At 43.4% G+C, this 18,507-nt stretch overlaps 2 protein-coding genes across 3 annotated transcripts in view; both read right to left on the bottom strand.

Annotated features, from left to right (window-relative positions):
• The window catches only part of LOC142776400 (deoxynucleotidyltransferase terminal-interacting protein 2-like), a 68,269-nt gene that overhangs the window by 22,439 nt on the left and 27,323 nt on the right, over positions 1–18,507 (bottom strand). The gene's annotated exons all lie outside the window — the stretch shown is intronic.
• On the bottom strand, positions 258–12,605 carry LOC142776399 (uncharacterized). Its single transcript, XM_075880016.1, has 8 exons — positions 12,332–12,605; positions 8,825–8,934; positions 8,561–8,758; positions 8,409–8,496; positions 5,125–5,340; positions 3,384–3,558; positions 3,196–3,269; positions 258–579 (listed from the first exon to the last, which is right to left on the bottom strand). The coding sequence occupies exons 1-8, from the start codon at positions 12,470–12,472 to the stop codon at positions 319–321; spliced, it is 1,263 nt and encodes a 420-aa protein (XP_075736131.1). The 5' UTR covers positions 12,473–12,605; the 3' UTR covers positions 258–318.

Here is an 18,507-nt window from a genome sequence, read left to right as displayed (position 1 = left end):
ACGTCCCACACTACTTGATAAAAACATTACGAACTTAGAAACTTCAGTAACATACTAATCGCTAATCACTCTCCGACTGCTTTAGTTGCACGGTAAAGTGCAGGAAACCTCAGATAATGAGAGGATCCCAAATATAGGTGAAGTGCGGCTCTACAACTAGATTTCTTGTGCATGTTGTTGGTGAAAGGCTTTCTGCAGACATGACGAAAACCACAAGTTTCATCATCTAACATGCCATAAATACATAACTTTCAGCATTTGATACACACACTTCAATCTTTATTATATAAGCTCTGCTTATTGCACATTGCTGTCAGATCAGCTCTTGATCGACGAAATCGTCCTTAAAAGTAGTGGTGCTCTGGGCACACTTGGTAGTCCACAAAAGTACTCGAGGAGCGTTAAGGTGTTTTTGTTACTCTCCGAGTACATGATGTCCAGTACCCAATACAGTTCCATGATAGCCGTCATGCCGGCTATAACATCGACGACATGAATGTTGAATGCCTCAAACACTACGGTCATTTCTTCGGCCTCTCTGATACTTGTTCCCTCAAAACAAAGAGCAGGGTAGATGTCCTGTAAAGTTAAACATTAGTATTAGCCATTAGCAGAATCAAAATGCTAAAAAATGGAAAAGAGCAAATTTTTTTCAAATGGTGACAACGAATAATAAAAGAAACAACACAAATGAGAGTTGACTCGTGACTCAAATTTCATTGCACATGAAACGTATATATTGTCACAGAGTCATGATCCGGACGAAGCAAGCAGTCGGGCTGCCGAAGATTAAATCTTTATTTCGCTGAACTTGTGGCCGCGAAAGGAAAAGACACTTTGCAAATAATGTACAGCCGCAGTCACGTCTGCGTATAGTGCACGAGCAGCCGGCGTTGCTCTGTGGCAAGACACCTTGCGGCCGTTGTAGGTTGTGACGCCGCGTGCACAGGAGCATGCGCGGCCTTACAAACGTGCAGGCCTGCTCTGCACGGGTGACAACGTTGGCAGGTGTGCTTGTTTAACCAAAAATCCGCGCTCGCTCAAGGCACTTTGGTCATATCTATTGCATAAGAAGAGGCGCGTTTCGACTGATAACACACGCTGCAAAACAACGCACTCTTTGTGATCGTTTTGATTCTGTGGCCGTCTAGACTTTTTTTTTTCCGCAGCTGTTGGCATCATCATATCTACATATAATCGCATGCCTCAAAAAAGCCACAAAGCTTGCATCATTGGTGCAGGCTCGCTATATCCATCAAAATGCCCTTTGTTTTATGAAATAGATGTGACGAAAGTGCCCTGAGGGATCGCGAATCTTTGGCTAAACAGGTACACTTTCCACCATTCTCACCTGTGCAAAACAGGCCCGCATGTCTGTAAAGCTGTGCATGCTCCTGTGCACGCGACATCACAACCCGCAATGACCACACAAGGTGTCGTGCCGCAAAGCAAGGCCGGCTGCTCACGCGCTATACGCAGACGTGGCCCATCTGTACATTGCACTGTTAGTGGCGAACAAAGCGATGTCCATTGGTCCTCTGACAGGTGGTAAAGCGTGCTTGTTTTTATACATGTGCGATCAAAGATTCCAGCATTATCAATGGTGGCCGCGTAATCACTCAACGAAGCAAGACTACAGTCGACGTCGGATTTCCCGGACGCCCAAAATTCCGGACATGCCCGATTTCCCGGACTCATCTGCGGCACCGTCAAGTTCCCCATAGAGTCAATGTATTAAAAAGTCCGAAATTCCGGACGCTTATAGCCTTTGGCATCCAATTTCCCGTACTTTTTACTGTTAACCGCCGACCGAAAGTTACCATTGACGCCGCCATTTTGTTTGTTTTTATATCCTCGAACCCGCCATACTCGCACCGTTGCCAACTCCCGCACCGCGCCGCGGCTGCCGTAACCTCGAAACCGCATGTGTCAATCTATTGCTAGCCGCGGCTTAGCCAAGCCAAACCTCGCTGAGTTCGTTCACGTGTTGTTTTGTCAGCTCTGCAGTCGTGCCTGCGGTTGATCGTTTGCTGCTGCGCGCTATCTTCAGTGATCACGTTTCCCGACCTCCAGCATCCATCGAGTTCCTAGCCGTTTCGTGCTGCACTTTTCGTCTAGCGGATTCACCATTTACAGCGATGGCACCAACTGCTCCTTCGTCCTGCGCCCTGCCGGCGTGTCGATTCCAGCTGGGATAACCTTTGAGGGCTTCGCCGACGCTGACAAAGACCTTGAGCTATGTGCGGACTTAACCGATCACGAAATCATTCGTCAAGTTACGGAGGATTCCGACGACTCTGACACCGTGAACGAAGAGCCATCACCTACCCAGCCAACGAGCTCGGAGTTGACGTGAGCACTGATGACACTATCATCAATGTACAGCAGCAACATGACGTTGACTGAAATTGAGGCAGACATGATCGCGGGCAAGAGGAACGTCGTGCAAAAGAAAATAGGCGACTACTTCGCGCCCAAGTGCTGACCTATGAGGTAGCGCAGGCCACGTCAGATTTTTTTTATAAATAAACGGCTATTTTCAGAGCCACCTAAACGATGTATTGGCTGAATTGCAATGGAAATCTTGTACTCCGGTCATTACCCTCTCAGTCAGCGAAAAATACCTACAAGAAAAGGTGCATTTTCACGTGCATTCGTTTTTGCGGACGTTTTCGTGGTCCCTTGAGGGTCCGGGAAATCGGACGTCGACTGTATTGGCGTCCGGCGCGCAATCATAACGGAATCATCTAACACAATCGTGAGGCTTCCAACACACCACGCCGTGGTCTGAGTGGAGTCTTGTAAACAAACATTGCGGGTGAGACCCGAATACATCAAGATAATATGCATTGCAATATACTAAGAGAAAATTTATCAACGGAAACGCTAAAGCACGACATGACCTTCTGGCATAAGCACACGTGCTCATCTAGAAATGACAATTCCCTCTGCGACAAACAGATGCAGAAGAAATGCTCATTTCTAAAGAAGCAGGCATGGTCATTCCAAAAGGTCATGTCACGCTTTAGTGTTTATTATAATAGGGTTTTCCTTAACATATAAACTTTTAGGGTGCAATGAAATTTATGTCAAAAGTTTTTATTTTTCACTTTACCATTGTTTCTGTGCAAAAAAATTGTGCCGTTTCCTTTTCAATATGCTTTACTTTACTAAATGAAACGTAAAGTTACTTACAGGGCCCCTCAGAAATTTCGGCTTCTCTTTCAGCAGCAGTGGGAGGAGTTCTATTAAGGCAACTGCAAATCGATCTGGAAAAGGATTGTTATTGCAATATCACAGCAATAATATCACAATCACACAGCAATATCACAACAGTAATACAAAGAGAACCTAGAATGACTGAACATACTTTACATACTTACATTTACGGCTATTGCCTTCCAGTTTTTCAAGCTCCTTCTCGAGCTCCTTCACCAGGTCCTTTGTTGAATGGCGAGTTTTCAGTAGCTCCAGAATCCTGGGTCCAAAGTTGTTGAAAAATTCCAACAGCTTTTTTTCCATCTGGATGCTTGTTATTGCTGTAAATTCTTCATGAAGCTATAATCATAGAAGTATATTTAAATTAATTTGCAATTACAAATCTGGGCAACAAGTTTCCAGCTAACATATAAATGAAATGAAGGTCAAAAAGACACTTGGCAGTCAATTCGTCGTAGAGAAAACAAAAACACACATGGGTGTATCTAGATATTTACAGAGCAGGTCCCAATTTTTTTTGGCTGAACACATTAAAAAATTTTTATATCGCGAAGTGGCTTATTTTATCAAAAACAAGTTTATTTGCTTCTGCAGGTGTAGTTGTTGTCAGAATGATACTAACCTAAAAAAAAATGATTCAAATGCAGTTTATGGCATCATTTCAGTGCTTACGTCAGAGTGAATGCGAATGGACAATGCCCAATATACCTTGATGCATTTTCAGATTTGTCTGAATTTGAGCACGAAAAAAAAAATTGACTCAAATATTGACTCCACTGCAGGCCTTTGTCCTGCAGTGGACGTAATCAGGCTGATGATGATGATTCAAATTATCAACACTATGTGCCATCTGCTACCCAAAATTATTTTTTTTTTGGCAACATCATAAGACATTCTCGAAAATTTCTGTTGTAGCTGACAGCCATCATGAGTAAAAAAAGAAAAATAAATGCAAAAGCAAATATATAAAACTAAGCAGACAAAGTTGTCTCAATGCACAAGTCATTTACTGCAATCTGTTTTGCTATTGCTATTGTGGAATGGTGGCATAAACATGTTATTATTTTACATGTCGGCCAGTGTTTGCCCACTGAAATGAAATCAATTAAAAATGCTTTGTCAAACAAACAAAAAATAAATAAAAAAGCCAGGAGTTAGTGTCAAGTGCTTTCATAACACTGGTAGCGGCTTAGGCTTGTTGGATATTCATGACAGTAGAATACTAGCGCGAGAACACATGGACAGAAGAAGAGTGAACGGCACACTGCACTTGTTACAACATAGTTTATTGCTGCAGCCGTAACATACACCTAATTAAAAAAACACGAAGGTGTGTAACATAATTTTAATTATATACTTGAGGAGTTGCACCTACATGTATTTAAGCGCATGTTACAGCTGCAGCAATAAACTATGTTGCGAGAAGTGCAGTGTGTCGTCCACTCTTTTCTCCATGTGTTTTCGTGCTAGTATTCTACTGCTTTCATAAGCCTGGTAGTCAAGGATTTGGGACTGTATAATGATCGTATCGAACCATCCACGGGACGCTTTTTGGTAAACTTTGTTAGAGTGTGAACATACTTAAATTTTAAAACAGATTTGGAGCCAGTGGTCTGGGAAGCAGAAATATGCTCGAAATAGCTAAGCAGACAGCCTCTTGCTTCCCTGCATGCATTTAACATAAAAATGAGGCTTTAAGTCAGTAAAGAATGAATGAATAATTCCTTAAAAACTTGACCATAGCACTGTTGTGCAAGCAATGCCTGCTTCAATGTAGTACAGCTAAAGACCCACTAACCTGTTCACAAGCTACTTTTGAAAACCTATTCAAGTTTCAAAAAGACAGCTGGTAAATATCGTAAGTGAAAGCATGCAATGCAGATGCTGCATTCACATGATACTGACCATCTCAACATTTCCTAAAGCGGGATACTTTTCAAGTATCTCAGCTGTTGTAGGCACTGTATCTTTCATCCACGACCTCCTAGAAGAGCGTGTCTGCTTCATCGATTCGCTCAATTTCTGGAGGTCCGGAGCACGCTTCGACATCTCTTTGGACATGAATTCCAAGTGTCCCACTAAAACACCTTCATCGTGGTCATCATATGGGATGCTTGTTGTCTAACAGGGTAAAAAAAAAAAGTAGAACGAACACTTGTATAAGGCAACCATAGTCTTCCTGGAATTAAGGCAACATGCTGCTACCTAGTTATGTCATTAACCCCCCCCCCACATTTTTTATTTTTTTTAAAATGGGGCTTGTTGAAGCAGAAAAAGACAGCTCATGCGGAGTGCCGTTTTAGTGCCAAAACATTTCACTTACTCAAGCGATGATGAAGCCGTAGACTGTTATTAGCGAGCTAAGCCCCATGCAAATGTTACTTGTAAAACATTGAAATGAACTTAAAAACAGAAATTGCTACCACGCGGCGTTGCCGTTTAGTTTGTGCAGCAATGGCACTATCTTGAGGTTTCCGTTTTCCATAGACCTCCTTGGCTTCCTGCACAGCAGGCAGAGTACTGAGAGTTCTTCGCATGTACCCGAATTTATACTGGATGGATACTTTCCAAGAGTCCTGCAAATAAGCATATTGGACTTTGGAAGACTATTTACATAGAGATTACGTAGTGGTCTCATTGAAGTTCATGCTACATAAACAAATATTTGAGATAAAAAGAAACATGATGTTAGGTGCAACACATTAAAGGGACACAAAAGAGAAACAATGAATTTGTTAAGATTGATAAATTGTGCTCAGAGTTCTATAGCGTAATTTATTTCACCATCATAGGTGTATTGATAGAGGAGAAAATTGAGTTCAAAATTTCATTTTTAAATTTTGTGTGCACGTGATCTAAAATATTTCAAAGCGTATTGTATTTTGATAGTGCCATTTTTTGGGCTTGCTGGTAAATAGAACTTGACGACATATTGAGCGCTAAGAGACAGGGACATGAGGGAGTGGACAACACAATGCGCTAGCTTCAACAATTTTTATTTTCAGGAAACGCCAAGCTATATATCCGTGCACAGTGGTGCCACCAGTCTATCCACTAGCCACTTTCCCGATCTAACAGGTCAACTGACGGTGCACTTACGCACGTGTCACCTTTGCGAAAGATAGCATCAGCTTCAATTATCTCTCGCACGTCTGTATCTTCATGCTTCGCCACAGCAGGCCTGCTGTCAGGTGCTCCTAGAACTATCGCAAACATTCGCAAGCATGATACATTCGCAAGCAGAAACATTCGCAAGCAGAACTATCGCAAGCATGATATCTCGTTAAAGAGCCCTGAGCCTAATTTAGGCATGTGTCAAGTTATAAAAAAAACTTTTAAGCATCTGCAGGATCCTTCATCCGATGCAAATGAAGCTGCAATCTGCAACCACAACAATAGAGTGTTCTTCACACTTAAAAGTGGGAAGAACACTACGGTTCATAAAAATATATGTTGCTATATCAAGGACACATAATTTTGCACCAACCTATGGCACTGGTCAAACATCATCACTTGTATAGGATTGTGTGTGTTCATAAGTGCAACTTATCTGGTATATTCAAGCAACAAATATCTTTTTCTTTTCCCACATTTAATTAAATGTGTAGGTAACAAAGTATCACACACATGAGTGTTAATTACCCCTTATGTAATCAGACAATGCGGGCCATCAATGGAAGCCGTACGAGGTTAAACACACTCCAGTAGGGCTCGCATTTCTCACTGACCAAGGCTAATACTCAATATAAAACATTACAGTAAGCACAGACAACAATGCAACGATGATTATGCGATTATGTAGTCTAGATGTTCCGCTGCAGAACTTGAGCCAACGTATGTTTTACTTACTGCTAGACGCATTTCTTCGATGACAGAACACGTGCAAGAACCAGTAGTACACTTCACAAATATTTAACTTTCTTAAAACAAAAAGTAATTTGATAAAACTGTCTCCACGAATAGATAATTGATGTTGCTAGTAAATATGCTATTTAGCATAATTTTACTAGAACAACCTCAGTGTAAAATTTACGACTAAACTAGAGCAAAAATTACCTTTTATGCAACTTTGTCGCCAGCTTTGCAAGCCATTTGACAGTATATGTGTCTCAAACTATTTTTTGTGTGACAGTAAAAGTTTCTGACACTCAAACAATACAAAATATTGCATATCACTAAATGTAGTCTGTTTGTAAAAAAATCCCAAACATTAAAAATTGTGTCCATATTTAAGGTAACATAAAAACCCATGCAAACATAAAAGTTTGTTAAACCTATTTTTAGTAAAAAGCCTACCATCATTCTATAGGAAAAATTTTGTCCTAACTTAATTTGGAAAGACCAGATTTTTTCACTACGCGTGTTACAAGCTAAAGTTTCAAGCTTTCCGAAAAAACTTCATGTGTGGCTTGCTGCTCCCAGTCAGTCAGTGAAGAACTTTGTTTATTGATCCTGAGGACCTTTTTTCACCCAAAAATATTTCGGCGGGCCACTTCTTGCTTTATATGGATGGTCCATTGTTGATATCGCAGATGGTTGAGCGCCAAGGCTCGTACAAGTTGGCGTTGAATGACCCATACAATGACCCATACATTAGCTTACCGACTTACCCAACTCCAACGCACACAACATTTACATGAAAAAAAAAAAATAGTGCAAACCCCGATTCTAATGTGCACTTGTGCTCCTTCACCCCCCCTCCGCCCTCAGATAAAAGGACTTGTTACTTGCTTGTGCTACATTCTATGTTTAGCCTTGTAGCTCTCAAATGTTTGTTTTCGTTCTTTATTCCTAGTTTTCCCATTCACATACATTTTGCTTTTTTTTTTTATTGCCATGAAAGCAGATGTTGGTGCACAAATGAGGCACCAGCTACTCCTTAGTTCTAGAAGTGACAAAACATGCCACAAGCCAGGTTCGAAAATTGCACGTAAAATAGTGCATTCCGCGTGACACCAGATTGTTACTAATTAGCATGCAGCACACACAATATACAATTTTAATATCACCGTGCCGGTCCGATATGATGTCTCGAGAATGCAAAGAATATAGTTATTCAAACAATCTTATATGTTTCACCGTTTTCTTTTCCAGTCCCTTTTTCTTTCCAACTGATAGCATTATCATAATCTGCCAAACATTTTCTGTGGATATTGCGATATGTCCAAATCGTAAAAAATTTCACTTACCCAACCAGTACCAATTGTGTCTCTAAGGACAGGGTATTCAACAACGAGTGCCTTTGAAGCAGCCTCATAGAGCCGCCTTCCTGGGTATCTATGAAAGCAACAAATGTTCAGCCGGTATTCAATAATATACAGGAGAGTACGGAGGCACTTACACAGTGAAGTTCATCAAATGGTGGCTTAACCAAGACACAATCCTTGATTTTGTCCGACTCGAAACTTTTCCGAGTTCTGTATTGCCAATGGCAACTTTTAGGTCTAAGGGAAGGGGTGGCAGTCTATAATCACTTCCGTGAAAAGGTTGAGTAGTTGATGGCTCCAACTCGGGAGAAACCACAAGCAGTTCATTTGTGCTGAAAACAGGATAAAAATCAGCAGGCTTTCAGTTTGGTGCAACAATTCGAAGTTGAGCTACTCACCTGCAAGCATGAGGCATGGCCTCATCAGTGATTATTCTAATTTTGCTCCCATCACAAAAGACATGGTTCCCTGGAGGGTCGACATAAGCTTCAAATTGTGCATTGTAAACCTGAAAGAAATTTAATGCTTATACAAACACAATTACCGTGGGCAACAAATAATAAAACTTTCAGCTGTCAGTATTATTTCAAAGACATTACTATGCTAGCCACACAGGTGCAATTTGTATGCATGAAGTGAACAAGTGGCAAACTGTTCTTGTTCATTCTTTCCATGTCCCTGTCATGTTTATTTACACATACCAGTTTTACTTTCAAGTGGCAAAAGACAGGCTAGTTGGCGCGTGTACGAGATAAATTAACAGCGCAACCACAGGACGAAGAAAGAAAACATGAGGATAGACGCTGAATATCAACTGTATCAGATAAATTAACAGCGCAAACACAGGACGAAGAAAAAAAAAAAAAACATGAGGATAGGCGCTGAATGTCAACTGAATAGCAAATCCCACATACATCTTGCTGCATGAACATCGAGTGAAGCTTTGGGCTAGTTGGTTTTGCATAAAAAAGTCCATATCGCGCTGTATGTAATTCATTATGAACATCGAATTTTATAGACGATGCATGTGGCAGACTTTGTGTGTTTTTGGAACAAGCAGCACATCCTCTTCTCTTTTTGTTCACTAGGCAACACGTACCACCTGTTTCGTGGGCACTGAGAGCACATGTGAGCAGTAGCACGTCTGCCAGCCTCCTTGATTCGACACTACACCCTATGGATGTCGGGACTGACTGCAGCTTGTCAGATGAACTTCAGTACGACATGAGCAGATGATGCAGAAAACCAGCAGTAGTCAGTCTCGAAAAGCAGGGCTGCGTCTTGTGTGTGCGAGTGTGGTATAATGAATTTTGAATGATGGACAGTTCGATACTTTTTTTCTTCTTCAAATAAGTGAACTCAAAGAGCAACAGGCTCTGCTATGAATGAGGCTTTCAGGAACGACAAGTGCAATGTTTGTGAAGAGGAGACAGAGAAACATTGAAAGATGAAGAAATGCGAGGGGCGCACGAGGAGGCCAGCATGGAAGGCTGGAGTTTCATTGCTTGTTTCCAGTTGCTTGATTTCCATCTGTGCTTTTCCTATACAGCTGGCAGTGCCTATAATGTGCCAAAAACACATGTATTGACTCAGGCTCGGCACCAGTTCTCGGTGACTTTCTGGAGAATCGGTTGGTTTATAAGTGGTTCACATGTTCGGAATGTGGTCGATCTTCTAGCGATATTTACGTCTACAATGGGGAAGCATTAAGAAGCACAAAGCATCATCAGAACATTCGAAATCGCTCGGAATTTGTTCACACTAACAAATGATCTTTTGTCAAAAAGTAGCATAAGATTTCTTGACCTTGTTATGCACTTCTTCACCAGCTGTGTTAGCTAGGAGTATTCACCCTCTCATAGAGCTTGTTGCCCTTTTGAGAGCAAAAGGAGCTAGTGAACCATCTGCCATGTGGAATGCAGTATTTCGTTCCTGCACACACAGGGTGTGGCCCAGCTTTCCAAGCTAAATTGAGACTAATTACTGCTGGTTTTGCATGTCATCTGCTCGTGTCGCTGCTTGAAGTTCTACTGATGGTGGTGCATGAGCATGATGCAGAATTAGTAATACTACTGTCATTCCTTCTTTCCATAGTGTGTCGCATCAAATAAAAATGACAGCTGGACACACTAGTGCTCACATGGTGTTTTTCAGCACCCTTGAAGCTGGTTATACATCACTTCCTGAACAAAAGGTAAGAGGCAGTGCCACTTGTTTCAAGAAAAAGACCATGTGTGCTACAGGCAGCATCTAAGAAATTCAATGCTGATGCGGCAAGATCACGGTGCAAGAATATTCTAGGTGAGTGAACGCCGGGACTATTCGCTGCCTGATAATGTTCTGGTTCGCAAGAGGCCCGAGAGATGGCGCTACAAATTTTGCCCCGGCTTCTCTCCCCCCCCCCCCCATCTGGGTGTAGGAAAACCCCGTGACGTAAGAAAGTAACGGCGCTCATTTATTGTCGCCACAACAACTTCGCGCCGCCATCAACCCCGTTCCCTTATCACCCCCCTTTTCAGTGGTGCCGCTCTATGGGTGTCGCGTGGTTGATATCGTGCGATAGGCCAGTTTTCTCAGATTGGGACCCACCGCCCACGTGCTGGATGTGCTTTGCGGATTTTGCCAACAGCCCGCCATGGTCCTCAGTCTGTCGAGCCATCTATCGGCATGCCGCAAACGAGAACATAATCGGTACCTCCCCGCCAAGCGCTCGCTTCGCAACGTTCGTTCACCTGAAGTATTCTTGCACCGTGGGCAAAATGTATGTGGGACAGGCTGAGTGGTGAATGAATAGGTGGCTTCGAGAAGATGCAAATTAATTAAACACTTGTGTCGGGAGCAGCAATTTTGCCATACGTTGTCAGCACTCGTCCTCATGTTTTCTTTTCTTCGTCTTATGATTTTACTGCCAATAACTACTTTGATGCAAGCATGGCTGATACTCTGCAGGATCATTTCTTGTGAGCAGCCTATTATATTCAATGAAATTTCAGTTTATTTTATGCTTTGCATTCTCTAGTGTTGCAAGGTATTCATCATAACATTTCGCAGTAACAGTAACATTTTGGCATTTTTCACTGTGCCAAAAGTGACCCTTTCTCCAATGTAACATAGATAACATAGTAGCAAAAAGGCTGGCATTATTTCTTGTCGTTACAGCTGCATTACAAAACGGAAAAGGGACGTCATTTTAGTGGAAGTAAATACAGCCAGGGGCTTAGCACTTTATTAAGTGCACAGTAACAGTGTGGCCACAGCAGCTAATACAGAAGCTACAACTACACCCTACATTCATGCTTCCCATTATCACGTTTCTTGGTGGCATTGGTTCATCCAAATCCCTTTAGCCATTTGTGCACTGACAAGGCCAGCATACCACAACCTACTATCCCTGACTGAACTGTTGGAGTGGCTTCTGGTGCTCACACAAATGAAACACTTAGGTTCTATTCAAATAAAGGCATCCGATTTTTTTCATTTGGTTTACGTCACCACTTCCTTCGAATTGACACATCACACGTGACACACTATGTATTTTACCTTGGTGTTTATCTTTACGCACATAAGGCCAGTGCTAATTACTTGCGTGAACGAGCACCGGTGCTGAAACACGACCGCCACATTTATGCTTTCATTAAGTGCTTAACAAAGGTACACTATATACGACAAAAATATTGCAGCTCCTCAAGTAAAAAAAAAAGACTGCCTCCCAAGTTGGGACACACTTTCCTTCTTTGTTCTCCTATTCGCGCGCTATTGCAGATGGGTCCCCTGGGTTACTCAGCAATGCCATGTATTGTTCTCCTATTCGCGCGCTATTGCAGATGGGTCCCCTGGGTTACTCAGCAATGCCATGTATGAGCAATGTATGAGCGAAGAAAACAAAAGGCACTTCCAGAACGTACCTCTATTCTGCCGGTTGACGCGACATCTCCAAAATCTGTAGCCTTCACGGCAGCCAAGACATCTTCCATGGTGTGTCCGTTAATGGAGATAATCTTCTTGCGCTCCTTCCATGACACCAAGCATTGAATCGGTGTCGACATTTTCACGGCAGCAAAAAGAAAAAAGCACACAAACGGAGAAGCAGTCCTACGGCAAGTTCAGCAAGGCGCGAAAGAGGCGAACGGCTTACGTGCTTGTCTTGGCTTGTACTACAGTGGCACACAGCGATGGAGAAATAAACACCTCGTTCTTTTACCTCTTTACTCTAGTTCTAGAAAGGCTTCAGAGGTAGTAGTGCGCGCTACCTGCAGTTTTTTTTTATTTGATAATAAAAAGATATTTCTGACGTTGAAGAGTTTAGTTACGCCAACTGCATGTGCCTTTAAAAGAAATGAAGGCAGCGCAACATAAAATTAGCACATATTTTTTAGTAATTCCTTAGTAGAGCCGATCTCCTTCATCATCGTATTTGTCTTGGAATGTTGCTGTTGCTGTGATGGTATGCTCAAGCTAGTTGCCGTGGCTGACGTTTTATTGTGCTGTGCTCCTCTAGTTTCGGGCCCAGTGCGCGCAGATTGTTCTGCGGGAATGAATCGCCGTAGTTTGTGTGAGTGAAACAAATTCACGCCATGCATACGTGCCCACGGTGCCCGTTTTCGTCGGCAAAGTTTTGCAAGGTCATATGGCACATCAGAGATCATCGCCACGATACGGATTTTTCTGTCATGTGTGGTGTGCAAGGGTGTGCAAAGACATATCACGAGTTCGAATCGTACCGGAGACACATTTACCGCTGCCATAGAAGCTACGTGGAGCTCGACGAGCCTCAACAGGGGAACGCTGCAGGAAGTGTTACACCGCGGCTGGATGCTACAACAGATGTCACTGCTTTCGACGACGCAGAATTGCCTTCTTCGAGCTCATTTGCCGAAGATACGAGCAACGGACAAGAAAGTACCTGCACTGTGACTGCACACGGTTCTTCTAGCTCTATTCACGACTTCACACTAAAAGTCAAGAAGCAGATGTGTTTACTTTTTTTTCGCGTAGCTGAAGTGCACAAGCTGCCGCACTCTATAACAGAGAGCATTTTTGCCGATTTCAAGGACACCTTTTTTGACATAATGAAGGCATTTGCTTCTCAAATACAACAAAACATCCCCTTAGATTCTGCTGGAGAAGATGTGCAAAAGTTGCTTGCTTGTGACTTTCTGGAAGATGTGTTCCAAAGTGCCAGCACGAAGTCACTCCGGGAAAATTTCGCAAAGGAACATCTTCCTTATGTCAAACCCGAGGAGCACATTCTTGCTGTTGGCGAGACATTTCAGTATGTGCCTATACCTCGTGTCCTCCAAAACCTGATGTTGTCCGAGACTTTTCGTGAACGTTTAGACCAAAGCTTCACAATTGGGCAGCCATCACCAGTTCTCCGAAGTTTTTTTGATGGTGTATTCTTCAAGGAAAAACTGTCGGCACTTCTGGAGAACGGGGCACAATACACTCTGTTTCTTGTTCTTTACAGCGATGAGCTCGAGATTGTGAACCCCTTGGGGTCAAAACGAGGCATTCATAAAGTAATTGTTGTGTACTTTAGTGTGCTCAACCTACATGCTCGTCACAGGTCACAGCTACGCTCCATACATGTAGCTCTTGTTGCGCCATACAGGCTTGTTGACAAGCATGGCATGAAGGCAATCTTGGAACCTGTTGTTTCAGACATTGTGAGATTGGAAGCAACCGGCTTTACAGTGCACATAAATTCAGCTACTGCTAAAGTCAGAGCAATTCTCGTTGCATTTAGTGGCGACAACCTTTCTATGAATAGGCTGGGTGGATTTACCTGTTGTTTTAACAGAGGGCGCCCGTGCAGGTTTTGCACTGCACCATATGCAACTTTTAGCTCTGTATTCCATGAAATGGATGTGCGAATTCGAAACAAGAGTTTGCATGAAACTCACATTGAAGGTGCTAGGGTGAACCAGCCACTAAGCACTGCACTTTATGGTGTGAAAGGTGAATCGCCCCTTTTAAACATTTGGTACTTTGATGCAACACTGCAGCTACCGCCGGACCTGATGCACGATGTGCTTGAGGGAAGCATACCTCACGTTTTAAAGCATGTTTTGCAAGGCCTCATCAGTACCAATGTTATTAGATATTCAGACCTAGATTGCATCACAGCATTCAGTTTTGGTGCACATGACAAGAAAAACAAACCACAAGCTGTCGAAAAACACTTTCTTACTTCGAAAACTCCATATAAGGGCACTGCATCGCAGAAGTGGTGCCTGTTTAGGTTTTTGTCCCTTATGATTGGAGACATTGTTCCGGAACTCAACGAGCACTGGGAAGTGTACTTGCTTTTCAAAAGGATTGTTGACCTCATATTTGCTGACAGCCTTCCACATGACCACCTTGCATGTCTGCAGGATGACATTCGTTACTTTTCATCTTCTTTTGAGATTCTGTACCCTGGCCACGTAATTCCGAAACTTCATTTCCTGGTGCATTATCCAAGACTAATCAATGAACTTGGCCCACTGAAGCAATACTGGTGTATGCGCTATGAGGCCAAACATCAGTATCTCAAATCCATTGCTGTGCGTAACCAAAATTTCAGGAATATTTGTAAGACAATTGCGGGGCGACACCAGTTATTACAGAGCTATGAACTCTGTAATTCAGAGTTTCACAACTCTATTCAGACAACTAAAGCCAGGCCTTTAAAAGAGAAAGATTTGCCCCCTTGCATGGCTGAAGTTTTCTCACCCGGCGTTCCTGTGTGGAAAGTTAATTCTGTGACTGTCGATCAGATAACGTACAAAGTCAAAGATGTGGTCATTCTGCAGAAAGCCATACTACCTAGTTTTGGACAGATCTCAGAGCTGTACATATATTGTGGAGATGTGTTTTGTCTTGTGAATGTGCTCGGGAATACAATGTTTGACAGACATCGTTGGTGCTATGTCGTCGAGAAAACATCAGAACAGAAACTTGTCAAACCGACAAACCTTGCATCATCACAGATTCTCGACCTCTACTTTGATTCTCGACTTGTGTTAAGGCCTGAAGTAATGCTGACTGGTTGAACTCGCAACACTCATCGTATGCAAGCTCAAAAGCTTGAGAAACTACATGCAATACATCGTCGTGCAGAACGTAGATACATACGGACAAAGTGCATGGATGATTAGAGGCTGGCTAGACGATTTGATATATATGTGGCGTTTAACGACCCAAAACCACCATATGATTATGAGAGACGCGGTAGTGGAGGACTCTAGAAATTTTGACCACCTGGGGTTCTTTAAGGTGCACGCAAATCTGAGCACACGGGCCTACAGCATTTTCGCCTCTATCGTAGGCTAACTAGATGCACTCAAAAGAAAATACGACGGCACATGAATAAACTGGCTTGGTGACGTTGGGCATCCTTCTGCGAGTCGTCGGATCCGTGAAAAGCCCCTATTTCTGATATGGAGAACTATCCGGGCTCTTAGCACAACCTTTGGTCAGCGAGACCCATTCACATCTCTGGCACTTCACCTACAATGTAGATAGATTGACCTCGCAGAATCCTTCTGTCGAAGAATCGCCGTCAAGTCCAATTTCATGAAAACAAGAATAGCAATACTCGACAACCCGCTTCTCTCACGTGATCCCCGCATAGAATGCCCACTTTCTATGGATGAGGTAGAAGTGGCACTGGCACTGTGCAGACGTTCTTCAGCACCCGGACCTGACTGCATTGTGTACCCTTTGTAACCTTGGAGACGAATCTCGGAAGGCACTCTTATGCCTATACGATGACTCCTGGCAGACTGGTATGGTTTACCAAGCATGGAAGTCAAGTCGCCTCATTCCGCTTCTCAAAGCTGGTGAATCTCGTGGATATTGCCTCATACCGTCATATTGTGCTTATCAGTTGTGTGGGAACAACAGTGGAAAGAATTACTTTAACACAAATGAAGTGGTATTTAGAGCACTATGAAATTTATCTAGTATCCATGACTGGATTCAGGCACGGCCATTCATCAATTGACAATGTTGTTAATCTGGTGACATATGTTGAACACCAGAAAGCCTCTAAGAAACTGTGTGCTGCCCTGTTTCTAGACGTTAAGGGAGCTTAAGACAATGTCGCCCATGAAGCCATCCTTAGTGCTTTGGAAACAGTAGGTCTTGGTGGAAAGGTATATGTGTGGGTGTACAGCTACTTACAGCTGAGATCATTCTACGTGACGATGGTGAATGGCCCAACACCTGAGTATTGCAGTAGCCGAGGAGTCCCTCAAGGAGGAGTGCTAAGCCTTACACTTCGCAATATAACCCTCAGTGGACTAGTCGAGCACCTACCAACCACTGAAGAATTTTCTATCTACGCTGACTTCATCAGGTGTGACAAGGCTACAGCTTCGAGACTGCCTTCAGAAAACTGCCACAACGACGTCATGCTACGTTCGTAAACAAGGTCTCGAGGTGTCCTGCGGAAAATGTGCAGTGGTAGCATTCACGCGGAAACCGATGCCTGCTTACAGCATCTCGATTAACGGAGAACACATATCGTTCAGCAGAAGCCACAGATTCTTAGGAGTCATAATAGACAGAAACCTGTTGTGGACTCCGAACGCGAACTATGTGAAGAAGCAGTTGATCGCAACATTCACATGTTCAAATTCCTTGCAGAAGAGAAATGGGGAGTGCCCGTACCGTCCATGCTACAACTGTACAGGGTGCAGTTTATCGGATTCTTATGGTAGAGTTTAATTACAATATCTAACACAGGCAAGACTAACCTGCATAAAATTCAGAGCATTCAAGCCCAAGCACTCAAGATATGCCTTGGATTACCCTGCAGTGTTTCAACAGCTGAAACCATTGTCATTGCCCGAGATCACTAAATCAAGACACATAATATTACCGAGACAACGCGTATGCACCACAGGCATTATACCAGGACCCCTTCCCACCACCCGGGGAGCCTCGCTGCTGAAAGGCCCCGCACGACATACGGTGCCACTGTCTGCAAGCAATGCTCATCATTTACTGAGGCGTATGCACCTGCATCAAAGCCACTGCTTCCTCCTTGGGGCTTGAGTCGGCCACGAGTTTACTTAATGAGCCCAGGAATGCGGAGAAAATCTGACCTACCGACACATGCCCTAAAACAACTGAGTCTATTAGTACTGGACCAGACCTGCAGTAACCACGTGCACATCTACAGAGATGGCACGTCTACATCGTCTAGTTCATGTGGAGCAGTGGTTATACCATTACAAGAGGTAACTCTGCGTTTTAAGACTTCGCATGCGACGATGTTCACGGCGGCAGAACTCGAGGCTTTGCGCAGTGCACTAGAACTCGTCAATTTTGAAGAAAGACCAAGTAAATGGGCCGTGTTTTCTGACTCAAAACCAGCGTTACAGTGCGTGCCATCAGTTCACCGACGCGGATGCCACGGGCAGTTGACTTATCGAACCGTGAAACTTCAGCACCTCTTAATACAAAAAGGCCACGACATCGACTTTCAGTGGTTACCTGGGCATTGTGGCAGCAATGGAAATGATTCTGCAGATCATGCTGCTCACACATCAGATCAGGAAGTAAACAGTGTTTTGATTCCGCTTTCAAGAGCGGACGCTGCGAGGCAAATTCGCCAACTGGCTCGCAGTCTCACATTGACTGAGTGGAACACACCAAGCATACGACGTACCAGACTACATGAACATGACCCTTCACTACAACTCTGACCTGCACCCGGCCTACATCGACGTGACACTTCGCTTCTCTATCGTTTTTGACTGGGACTTGCTTTCACGAAAGCTTGTACCACGTTAATCGGAATGACTGATAGTGCAGCATGCGATGTTTGCAACACTGATGAAAATATTGAACACCTGCTGTTCTCGATTGACCTCAGAGAGACAAGTACTTGCCAACGCATTGCGGCGACTGAATGATCGGCCTCTTTCTGTGCAGGTGCTAATACAGCACCGTCCACATCCCTCGACAGCCCACAAGACAGTGAAAGCCCTCTTATGTTTTTTGAGGACTACGAGTTTGTGTGAATGCCTCTGACTTGCGGTAGAGTTCTACACGCCACAGTGAATTGACTGTCTGTCTTTTCCTTTTTCTT

Source organism: Rhipicephalus microplus, chromosome X (genome assembly GCF_043290135.1).
Source record: "Rhipicephalus microplus isolate Deutch F79 chromosome X, USDA_Rmic, whole genome shotgun sequence".
NCBI classification, from domain to species: domain Eukaryota; kingdom Metazoa; phylum Arthropoda; class Arachnida; order Ixodida; family Ixodidae; genus Rhipicephalus; species Rhipicephalus microplus.
Note: the sequence above shows the minus strand (reverse complement) of the source record. Positions and strands in the feature narration are given on the sequence as shown.